Genomic DNA, 12489 nt, shown 5'->3' with positions numbered 1-12489 from the left:
ATTGGACCACTGTAGCGGTGAAAACCTCTTCATCTGGTAAGTCATCGTCAATGGGAAAGTCATCAGGAATGGATGTGCTGCTAAAAAATTAGCTAGCGCTTGACCTTTTACTACCTTTTGGGGTACAAACACAATATCAAATTGTGAGAGGAACATTGCCCATTTTGCTAACCTGCTGATAGCGTCATTTTACCTAGAATATATCGGAGCGGATCAGCCCTTGATATGAGATGTACTGTGTGTTCTAACATATAATGGCGGAGCTTTTGAGCTGCAAATACAAGTGCCAGGCATATTTTTTCTATTTTGAATAATTGCACTCCGGCCCCAGCAGGGTACGACTTAGGTAATATAAAGACGCCTCTTTTCCAGCATCATTATTTTATGCCAAGAGTGCACCTAGAGAGGTAGGCATAGCGGCCGTATAAAGGATCAGTGGTCGCCCTTTAACCGGCGCACACAAGATGGGGGGATTTGTAAGACACTTTTTAATATCTTCAAACGCATTTTAGCATGCTTGGTCCCACTGAAATGGGACTCCTTTCTTCATTAGCCGGGGAAAAGGTTTACATCTACCGGACAGGTTCGAAATAAACCTTCTAATATATGCTAAGTGGCCTTGGAGGCTCTTTAGCTCATGAAGGTTCGTCGGTTGTTCCATTTGGGTAATCGCCTTTATTTTGGTTGGGTCAATTTCAATGCCTTTTTTTGTAACTATGAAACCAAGAAATTTTCCTGAGGAAACTCCAAAAGCGCACTTCATTTATGTTTTCAATTTATGTTTTCTAAGGCGTTCGAACACCATAGACAAGTGTTTTAGATGATCCTTTTCACGCTTGGATTTAACGACAATATCGTCTATATAGCACTCAACGATTTCATATAATAATCCGTCGAGGACAACGGTTATTGCACGTTGGTACGTAGCACCTGCATTTTTTAATCCAAAAGGCATTACCTTATAGCAGTATATGCCTTTTGGTGTTCGGAAAGCGGTTAGTTCTTGATCTTCTGGAGCCATCTTTATTTGATTGTAACCGAAAAAACCATCCACGAAAGAAAATATTTCATATCCCATAGTAGCATCTATAAGAATCTCAGATATTGGAATGGGAAAATCATCTTTTGGACATGCTTTATTCAAGTCTCTGAAATCTACACATATACGAATTTGCCCATTTTCTTCTCAACAGGTACAATGCTAGACACCCATTTGTGGTATTTTACTTCCCTAATAAACCCTGCAGCTATGAGCTTAATTATCAACCTCAGCTTCAATTTGTGGAAGGACTTCTGGTCGATACCTTCTTTGTCCCTGCTTTACTGGGCGCACCTCCTTTTGCACGGCCAGCTTATGCACTGCGACCATCGGATCTAAACCTGGCATTTCCTCATAAGACCAAGCAAATACATCTTTGTTTTCAGAAAGAAACTTATGATATTCTTCCTTACTTTCCTTAGATAAATTTTTGCTGATGAAGATCGGACGAGGGTCATCGGATGTCCCGATATTGATTTCCTCCAATTCATCAGTAGTTGGTTGATTTCCGTCTTCCATTTGGGGAGACGCTGCTACAACATTGATAGGCTCAGCAGAAGTCATATGAACTTCATTCCCTAGCCCATATTTTTCTTCTTTTAATGTTTGGTCTTCATGTAGGGCATCGAGTTGAGCTTGGGACATCACCTTTTCAAATGGTGCAAGCTGCCCCCGGCCCCCGCATAAAGAAGGGCCAGTAGAAGTATCATAGCCCATCTGTTGCATCATATAAAGAACTTTGTTATCATATAAGGAAATAGGCAAGGTCTCATCATCTCTATTTAGCAATGTAACTTGTGCAGCTGTCTTATTTTTATTGAGCTGCTCAATTTTTGCTAGTTCTATTTTGTATTGCACCAGAGGAGGTATAGATGTTGGAAATTTAGTACCTTTACTATGGGGTGCTTTATTTATGACCCGAAATATTGGGTCACCCTTCTTCCTTTGATCGCTTGGTATGTATTGATATATGAAAGTGATCGGGTGCTCTAGCCTAAGAGGGGGAGGGGGTGAATTAGGCACTAATAAAACTTAGACCTATGGCTCCAACTAGTTTGCACAAAACTTAAAGTAAAACATGCTTTTCTAGATGTGCAACTAGGTTGTTCTAGTGTGAAACCCCTATCCCAAAAGAGTTTAGCAACCTATAGCCTTTCCTATCAAGAAACTATTCTATGAAAGTAAAGGCACACAAATTGCTAGTAAGAAATGCGGAAGCTTAAAGAGCGGGATAGGAGATAGCAAACTCTTGACCCGGGTGTTTATCCCGTGGTTCGGTTAGCCTCAAAGGCACACCTACATCCACGTTGTTGTAGCACTCACTAAGAGTATTGCTACTCGGCCACCAAGTCTCTTCCGTGAACACAATCACGGCACCTTGGCCCCGGGTTCCACTAAGGAGCTTCTCCACAAAAGATGGGGGTCTCCACGTCCCCCGCACAAAGTGTCGTCGCCGCTCCACACCAAGTCGGAGGGTCGATGACGTTGCCGGCGAGCTTCAAAGCTCCAAGGTGCCGGCGCACCAAGCTCTTGTTTTGGTTCACTAGAGAACCACAGCACAAAGGCTCAAGGCCTTGCGATCACACTCACTAAGAGCTAACCTTTACACAACACCTTCAAAGTGTGCTAAGGGCTGAGGATATGATCTTGATGCTTTTGTATGGCTTGGAGATGTTCTTGGGTGTGTGTGGGATGTCCAGCAACTCCAGCTATCTTCAAATGGCCGGGGTGAGGCGTATATATAGGCCACCAAGTCTTGTAGCCATTGCTCCAACGGTTAGCAGAAAATCTGCGTATCATCGAATGAACCGATGCCTCTGCCTGGGGTAGCGTCGGTTCATCCAGTCACTCTCAGACCCGAAGTAGCCGTTGAGCTTCTGTCAGCTGACACAGTGACCACCGGTTCATCCGATGCTTAGTCGTCGGTTAAACCGGTCACTCACAGCACTCAACTCTTCTGCTGGCGTCATTACACCGATGGTATGCACCGATGCATCACCGGTTCAACTGGTGCTGAAGGATCTTCTCCTGGGCGCTTGACATCGTCTCTGGAACAAGGTATGCCCAATGCACCGATGCCTTTCGTGGATCCGTCGGTTCAACCGGTGCCTCACAGACTTGCATCAAAAGCCAGGCCATCGATCATCCGGCAACCATCGGATGCACCGATGCCTATAGCATTGGTTCTCCCGGTGCTACTGAAGTATCTCTGTCTTGATTTCTTTGACTTGGATTTCTTCACGGTCTCTTCAATTCTTGTACAACCAATGCTATCCATAGTGGGGGCGGCCCTTCGGGCCTTGCTACGCCTATCTTCTCTTTCTCTTTGTCATCACTTGAACCAAAAAGCCTGAGAATGGTCATCTTAACAATCATATTAGTCCAAGTGTTGTGTTGTCATTCGATCACCAAAAAACACTTGAAATGGCATAAATGGTGCCATGTTCGTTTCAATATACTTTCTTTTTCGATGAAGACTCCCCACGCTCTTTGCTTGGGAAATCTGGTTCTAGCATTGACATCATCTTTGGTGTTGAGACCTTATCAACAGGCTCAAAATAAAGTTTTGCATCTGCATAGAAGGATTCTGCCACTGTGAATGGCTTTTTATTAGCGAAGATCCTTATTATATCCCCCGAAGCATCTTTGTATTTAATACATTGATGTAGGGTAGATGGCACAACCCCATTTTCATGTAACCATTGGCGACCAATGAGAGCGTTATATGATGTAGCTGCATCAATCACGTGGAAATTATTTTGGTAGAATGTTAGTTATAAGAAAAAAAAAGTAGAGACACATCGAATGGAAAGTGCGGTGCACTTCTACGGTTATTATTACTTTTGATAATTAGAGTCTACTTTATTAATGACATTATGTATATATCTATTTTTTCGGGAAAATTTCTACGATTTATCTGTTTTCCTACATGAAAATTAGCATGAACACTAAAAGTAGCCTAGATAGATGTTTTATTTGGCAATTCCGGTATGCTTACAAGCTGATGGCTGTATACCCAACCTTATGGTTCATGCGTCAGGGGTCGCGGTATCTGAAAACGGAGAATGGCTAAGCGTAATGATCAGGAGTTCAGGACGCGTGTGGATTATTGGGTGAACATGATAAGCAATACCAGCAGGATAGATATTTGTTCTCCCTCTTGCATTGTTCGGGGTCAAGCAGCAACCAACCAACCACATCTGTTCCGGCAGGCCTAGCAAACACCGTAGCAAAACTCACAAAACTCATTTTTTGTTCTCCCGCTTGTAATCTCAGGCTCAAGCAAGGAGAGGCAAATGAACCACGTACAGCTTCATGATGCACACAGTTTGGGGTGAACCGTAGGAACCACATCAGTTCCGGCTGGCCAAGCAAGCACATTATTAGCCAAACTAAAAAAAAAACTCATTTTTTGGCGTGCGTCGTATTCTCTCCCCAATCAGCTGCCGACGCCATCGCCGCCCTCTCTCTCTGGAACAGCGCTCTGAACCGCAGGTGCTCGCGCAGGCGGAGCCAGTCGTGCGCGGCGTCCGGCAGGACGCCGGCGAGGCACCACAGGAGCTGGTGGCCGACGGCGGGGGTGCAGAGCGGGGCGTGCCCGATCCAGCGCACCGCCGCGCGGGCGTAGGCGTCCGGCGTGGGGACGAACGGCGAGAGCCAGTTGTCCAGCACGGCGCTGGGCACCAGCCTGGTCGCCACGAAGAACGGGGCCTGCAGTACACTGCAGATGATCATTGAAATTATGGAAAGCAAGAGCAAGTATCCCATGTGAAGTTGCTCTGGTCTAGCAGTGAAGTTGAAGTTTGTTGGCAGGTGACTGCGTAAATCAGAAAGTGTACTGTTCTTGTTGAAATCTGAATGCCAAAAATTGTCAGGGGTGTGCACGGATTACCTGGCACTGCACATCAATCCCTTTGCTTCTATACTCGACGTAAAGGCTCCTCGAGAACTTAGAAACGTACCTGCTTACGATGAACAGACCGTGCGTACATGAGAGAATAAATTTAAACTCCAGTCACTGCACTGCCCTATGAATCGCAATCACAAAGATACATGCAGTACTGTGGGCCAGGCCACTTAAATTTGGATGTCTTCTAGTAGATTGCAAGCCACGTACGACCTGAATTGTGCAATCTAGCAGGCATGATCCAATCGTGGCGGGGAATGCATACCGTTTAGTGGCGGCGTAGATGGTGTTGAGTGGGAAGGAGGGGATGGCCTCTGACGACGCCGAGCCCATGTTCAGTACGGCGCCCCGGCCGCGCTCCACCATCCCCGGCAGGACGGCGGCCGTGACCTCCGTCAGCGCCCACAGGTTCACCCGTACCATCCTCACCCACGCCTCCACGTCGGCCTCGTGCAGGTACGCCACCGCCGGCCTCCCCACACCGGCGTTGTTCACCAGCACGCCGACGTCCAGGCCCTCGATCGCCGCCCGGAGCCGCCGCATCGACTCGTCGCCTGCCATCCAAGCAAGTCGATCAGAGGATTAGTGGGAGTCGATCGCCGATGCCGGTGCCAGTGGCTCGAAGCACACATGCACAAATATAGCTAGGTAGAAGATGATGTGTCTGTCGACACCTTGAGGGGTGCCGACGAGCGAGAGGTCGAACACCACGGTCCTCGTCTTCACGCCGTGGCGAGACGTGATTACGTCGGAGGTCTCCTGGAGGTTGGCGGCGTCGAGGTCGAGGAGGACGAGGTTGAGGCCGCGGCGCGCGAGCTCCAGCGCCACGGACCGGCCGATGCCGGACGTCGGGCCGGTGACCAAGGCCCACGCGCCGTACCGGCGGCGCAGGTCCTTTGGCCGGCTCAGGCAGAGCGCGAGGTAGACGAGGAGGCGGAACGAGAACGCCGCGGCGGAGACGCCGCCGACGAAAACCAGCAAGAAGAAGATGAACCACGCCGCCGGTGCCGTTCCTGTCATCCTCGGCAGATGTCTTCTCCCTCGTCCCCTTGTTCTTGAAACTGCTGATGGAGCTTCTGTTTTCTGAAACCCGACTATATCAGAACTTCCTGTTGGCGTGCAACTATATGCATCTACACCAACACCTTGATTGTCTGAAAGATTGAGACCTATTGCTACATACAGTTTGCACGACTGCAGCACATGCAGTGTGTGTTCAGTACTGCAGTGTGTAACCAACCGGCCAGCTGCACAAAATTAATTAAAGCTGGGACACAGACATGCATGGGGAGTGTTTGTGGATAGATAAATTAAAATGTGACGCATGCATGGGACGCTGACATTGGTGTGTTTATAGAAGCCGAGGAAGAAGTGGAAGGAGATGAGCAACCAGTGCCTGGCGGTCTGAAACTCTGAATTCCTCCGTTCTTTCCCCATTTTTGCCTGCACTCCTGCCACATACTGTAGAGTGTAGACTTGATGACCCACCCTCCTGTTATCGGCTTTTGCAGGGCGAGCCACACGTTTGCTATCTTTGTGGTGCTTCGCTTGATTTAGTTTCTATATCCACAATTTAACGTGCGTGCTTTGCGTGCAGTCTGATATACATGAACGTGCTAACGCAATTATGCTGCAGTTGCAAAGACCTAATGTGAACGATGAACTACGCTGGCCTGGCATATAGTGGCATGAAAAACATATGTATGCCCTGAAAAAGGTGGATGTTCAAGCCATGTTTAGTTCCCAAAAAATTTCCCAAAAAAGGTGGATGCATTAAGGCTCTGTTTGTTTTCGCTTAGCTTATACTCGCTTCTTGTAGTTTAGATCTCGGAGTACCACAGAAGTGAAAATAAGCGAGATGTTTGGTGGAATTATCGCTTATTTCCACCGATAAGCCGATTATAATCGAAAACAAATAGGGCCTAAATGCAGTTGAAAAAATAACTAATTACACAGTATAACTGTTTTATACGAGATGAATCATTTAAGTCTAATTAGTCCATGATTGGACATTAATTATAAAATAACAACGAAATGTGCTATAATACCAAAACTCAATTTTTTTTCGTGAACTAAACACAGCCTCACCTAAGTGTTGTAATCAAATATGACTGTACCATTCACTCCTTGTCGCCGCTGTCCGTCTAGCTGCAGCATCTTTATTAATTTGTGTCGCAATCACGTTGTGCACATGCTTCACGCGAAATCGCTAATAAACTGAAGGCAGGCAACGGGTACCTTTCTCCCAACCGTCGTGTAGCCGGCCTATATAATTCCTCTTTTGTTGCCACACTTTCTTGAATAATAATAATAATAATCTTGTTTCTCAAATTGATCTGGCCAATTACATGCCCAACGGCCGGGCCCAAAACTGCAGGGTACCTCGCCTTATTATTATTATTTTTTTATGTAACAGGAGGGGTGTAATCCCGTACTGTATATATTAAAAAGAAGAGAGTACAACAAGTTTACAAAAAGAAAGGGAAAAGGAAATTACACCCAAAGCTAAATATGGGAATCTAGCCATTGCACAATTCTTGAAAAATAACTCTGCTTTGCCCTGTGGATAACCATGGCAAAGTCTCGGATGAAGTGTCCCTTGTTCCTTGAATTGAAAAAGCTGCTCCTTGAAAAAATGAAATTATTACGCGATGTTCGGGTACCTCGCCTTATTGCTGGTGGCCGTTGAATAGAGGCAAGCAATAGAGACAACCCTGGAGGAAAAGGGGGGCACCTTGCTAGCGACAAGAAGGCGGTCCTCCGATCCTTTAAAAATGGCTTCCATTGTGCCTGAAGTTAGGAGCTCAAAGATAGGTAGTTGGTGTTAGAAATCAGCTTGTAGTACTCACAAGAATACAGAATGGACACACAAGAGCACACAGAGCACAGAGAGGAAGAGTCACTATCTGTATTTCTCCTTCTGCTTTTCACTTGTGATTAGAGTGACATCCTATTTACAGGAGAGAAGGTAAGATAAGATCAAATTACAGCAATGTGAATCCAAAGACTTTCTCCTTCGCCTTCATAAATTGGCCACCTTCAAAGTTCATCTTTGATATACTATTCTTTTGACTTTAATTTACAACACTCCCCTTTGGCCAATTTTATGCCTCCTTAAAAACTCACCCTAAAAACCCAGTGGGAAAAAAAGGGTATGAGAAAAGAGTACATCGCATGCATCAGCTTACATCACACCTGTTGCCTCATTAAAACCTTGCATAAGAAAACCCAGTGGGAAAAAAAACTCATCAAGAAAAAATGATTACAACAGTTGATGCTGGATCAGGTCTTTGGGACCTGTCTGTGATCTTCCTGATCATAGTCTATGGCTTTGAGGATGGTCTCCCCCTAAACCCTGCAACTCTCTAAGTCGTCTCATGCTAATTCCACGAACATATCTATGTAAGCTAGAAGCTGGCAGATGCTAGAAGCTGTTAAATCTTGTTGTGGAGATGGACGCTTCATCTTTGCTATGTTCCACATTGTAGATTGCTTGTTGGCTATACGCCACGTGCTAGAAAGCATCAACACGTGCGGTTTAATAATATATAATAGTAAGTCTTTTAACATTTTGGATTATGTAACATGGTTGTTGGGTTGTTGGCAGCTACAAGTATTTAGTACATTTATATAGTGGTTGTTGCCGGCTGTAAGAATTTAACGCACCCATAAAGCGATGTTAGTCGGCAGACACAAGTATTTAATGCATATATGCTGGTATGAATACCATCATGGCCTATGATGACGTTATAGAACAATTGCTGGTTTTGTTGGTAGCTACAAGTATTAAGTACATCCTTATACTGGTGGCTTCCAGTTGGAAGAATTTAATGTGCCCATAAAGTGGTGGTTGGTAGACACAAGTATTTAATGCATGTATAATGGTCTGCATGTCGATCATGGCTCATGAGAAGGATGATATACAATTGTTGTTGGGTTGTTGGTATGCACAAGTATTTAATGCACTCATAGTGGTTGCTCCTAGTTGTAAGAATTTAGTGCACCCATAAAGTGGTTGTTGGCGAAAACAAGTATTTTATGCATTGGGCTGCATGTTTATCATGGCTCAGGAACAACAAAACAGCATGTACATGCTGTTGCTACAGCTTGATGCATCTTCACTTCATTCTTCTTGATGCCTAGTATGGTTTATGCATCTTGATGCAATAGCCTCAACCCAAATAGGATGAGATGCAAAGCCACGTCGGCTTCTTTAATTTTTACTTACTCTCATACTATATTGTTGCTATCATTATATATTTGCGCGACTCATCAAACAATTCTTCTTCTCAGCTAAGTCATCCCTAGTATGATCTTTATGCTATCTTGATAGTATATTGTATTGTGTCCTGACTTTTCATGAGATATATATTGTATGCGGGTAGGCTAGCCAATCTATGCTACGACCTCGGCTCGTTGTGACTTCGGGCTTTCTCTAGCTCTACGTGTTGGTGCGGTGTATTACCTCACCGAGCCCACCGAGGGATACCCCAAGATGGTAGATCTGTAGGCTGGGTGTCACTAAGGTCATGAACTCGATGGTGCAAGCCACACAAGTTTTAAACTGGTCCGGGAAGCAAGTTGCGTAATACCACACATCCTGTTTGGTGGTTTATGTTGCCTGAGGTTGTAGATTGCTGTGGAGGGGGTCCCTGTCCACCATTATATACTTGGGGGAATAGGGATCCAGGTATCCTAGCTTGCTACAAGCTTAGGAGTTCTACCCATACTCTGTCCAGTAGTTTCCTTCTGTACCGACTAGTCCTACTTGTATCCGACCACATTACAACCCGTTAAGGTATAGGACATGCCCTATTCTTATTGTAGCAAGATCTGTACCATGTAAGTAGTCTCATGGCTCTAGATCTGACAAGCCCCGGAGCTCTTCGTATCTGAGTAGTCCAAGCTTCCAAGTACTTCTAGAGTCGTATTCGAGTTCTTCAGAATTGCATCTTTAATAGAGAGAATTGCCTATTTGACAGTAGAAATAATGAGCTTTGTCTATTTGACACCCAAACTTGAATTCTTGCCTATATGACGTCTAGTCGAGTTTTTGTTGCCTATTTGACACTACTGTCAGTTCTATTAGGGGTCACTGTTAGAGGAATAGATGAGCCAAGGGGAAAAGACCTAAATACCCTTTGAAGTGGGGAAAAATGGTGTTTCCATCCAAAGAAAAGCATCAATCCTATGGCTCACGGCATCGCGGCCGCAGCTGCCACTATCATCTCTCTTCAATTCGTCGGACGCCTCGACCTCGTCCTCGTTGACCCCTTCCCGCGTCCGCCAAGCCGCTGCACCCGCCGCCAAGGAGTCGTCACAAACTTTGTTGCCGAGGAGCCGTTGTGGGAGGCAACACATCGCAAATCCGGCGCTGCACCGCCGATGGATGTTCGACGTGCACGCGCGATGGAGAGAGGGCTAGAATGGCGGCCGCGGTGGCAGCATGAACGCTAAGCCACTGCGCCCCTACCGGCCCCGCGCCTGCCGGGGTCCCGTTTGTCGCAAATCCGTTGCTATGGGGCGAGCTTGAGCGCAGCCGAGGATGGATGACCTGGCGTTCTTCCTCTGGTCGGCAGGCGCTGTGTCGTCATCGTTGGCCGGACCGGGCGCGTCTGCCACGTGCCGCGAGCGCCCGCGGCGCGCCATCCTTCCGAATGTCCTTGGCGCGTCGGCCGCTGTAGGGTCGAGATGGCGGACTAGAGGGGGGTGAATAGTCCTTTCTAAAACTAATTGCGCCGGCTAACCGAAACTTATACGGAATTGAAACTATTCGCTTAGCCAAGACTTCACCCCTCTAACTATGACTCTAAGGCACCTCCAAAAAGATCCTACACAAAGCAAATGGAGTGCCAAGCTAGTAAGAGCTCTCTTAACAATTCTAATGCCAAGTCATACAAGCCTAAGCACTAGTACTTCACAAACCGGGGGAGCTCATACACAATTCTAATGAGCAAAAACACAAAGCCAAACCTAAGCTCACTAGATGCTCAAGGATAAGGATACAGAATCCAAATCCAAGAGCTCAACTTGCTTAGCTACACAATCTAAGTAAGAGCAACTAATTAAGCTACACAAGCTAACTAGTTACACTATGATCTCTACTTCTAGCTACACAAGCAAGAAGATGATTAGCAAGCTACACAAGCTAACTAATCACTAGAGAGCAACTACACAAGCACAAGATATAGATGAATGTAAATACAAGGCTTGTGATTTAGAGAATGCAAACCACCGAGAAGAGTAGACAAGATTGACACGGTGATTTTTATCCCGAGGTTCACTTGGTTGCCACCAAGCTAATCCCCGTTGAGACAAGCTCCAAGGTTGCTGCCGATCCTCTTGCTAGTGGTGACTCTCAAGTCACACTCTCCCACGTGGAGTGCTCACACCGAGCTCTAGCACATGATCCGGCCGGACCACTTGTTGGTCTTCACGTCTCGCTCAACTAGAGTTGCTCTTCGCGGTTCCTGCGGGGTGAGCACAATACCCCTCACAATTTCTTCTCCGGAGCACCGCACAATCTTCTTGCGGCCTTCAACGGAGCCTCTTGCCACCAAGCCATCTAGGAGGTGGCAACCTCCAAGAGTAACAAGCACACTGGATTGCAACACGATCACCTAGTGCCACTCGATGCAATCTCTCAAAGCAATCGCACAAGAATTGCTCTCTCGCTCGATCGGATGATTACTATCAAGTTAGAGTGAGTAGAGGGCTCTCAAGCACTCTCACACATGGACACCAAGTCCCCAAGGTGCTCAGCACCTTCAAATGGCCAGCCACACCCTCTATTTATAGAGGGAGGCCCCAAACTAGCCGTTACACTCAAATCCCGTGAAAACAGAGTTTTCGCGGACTGTCCGCCTCACAAAAACCGGACTGTCCGCCATTCAAAACCAACGGCTAGAACTGCAATGATTATGTGTCAGAGTCGACCGTTAGAGCCCCGGGCGGACTGTCCGCACCCCTGGGGCGGACCGTCCGCGGTTCAAAACTTCGAACCAACCGATTTGCAAATGTCTCTGACTAAATCTGGAAGTGATCGGCGGACTGTCCGCTCCCAGGGGCGGACCGTCCGCCGTTCAAAAGGTCAGCACACACAGAAACCGCAGTGTTTCTGTCCCAGAATTTTCAGTAGGAGGCGGATCGTCCGCCCCCAAGGGCCGGACCGTCTGCAGTACAATTTGGACACCCAAGACAGAACTACCAAGTTTCTGCACCCGTTTCAGCTTTTAAAGGCGGACCGTCCGCCCCCATGGACCGGACGGTCCGCAGTTCATTTTGGACCACCAACAGAGCCAAAAACGGTTCTGTTCGAGCTCATCCGAGATAACGGCGGACCGTCCTCCCCAAGGAGCGGACCGTCCGCAGGTCTATTTCCAACAGAAATGTATCTCGGTAAAACGGCCATAGCTCTTAGCTCCAATGTCCAAATTTGGTGATCTTGGACTCTATGGAAAGCTTATTCAGAGGGCTACACATCCCAATTGAATATTTGATCCAAAACACAATGGATCAAAACAGTATTTCACTCCAAGAGCCA

General features: G+C 46.6%; 1 protein-coding gene across 2 annotated transcripts; it reads right to left on the bottom strand.

The window, feature by feature from the left end:
* Positions 1-4254: 4254 nt before the first annotated feature.
* LOC120703328 (very-long-chain 3-oxoacyl-CoA reductase 1-like) lies at positions 4255-6213 on the bottom strand. Of its 2 annotated transcripts, none has more exons than XM_039987364.1 (4): positions 5621-6213; positions 5212-5500; positions 4932-5001; positions 4255-4760 (listed from the first exon to the last, which is right to left on the bottom strand). In XM_039987364.1, exons 1-4 carry the CDS (start codon positions 5964-5966, stop codon positions 4479-4481), a joined length of 987 nt encoding a protein of 328 aa, XP_039843298.1. In that variant the 5' UTR covers positions 5967-6213; the 3' UTR covers positions 4255-4478. The 2 variants fall into 2 exon arrangements, with proteins under 2 accessions (XP_039843298.1, XP_039843297.1); XM_039987363.1 differs by having other exon boundaries at positions 4255-4750; positions 5621-6197.
* Between the last annotated feature and the right edge of the window lie 6276 nt (positions 6214-12489).

The sequence above is a fragment of the Panicum virgatum genome, chromosome 4K (genome assembly GCF_016808335.1).
Source record: "Panicum virgatum strain AP13 chromosome 4K, P.virgatum_v5, whole genome shotgun sequence".
Classification (NCBI taxonomy): domain Eukaryota; kingdom Viridiplantae; phylum Streptophyta; class Magnoliopsida; order Poales; family Poaceae; genus Panicum; species Panicum virgatum.
The sequence above is the reverse complement of the archived record's forward strand: the minus strand, read 5'-3'. Positions and strand labels throughout refer to the sequence as shown.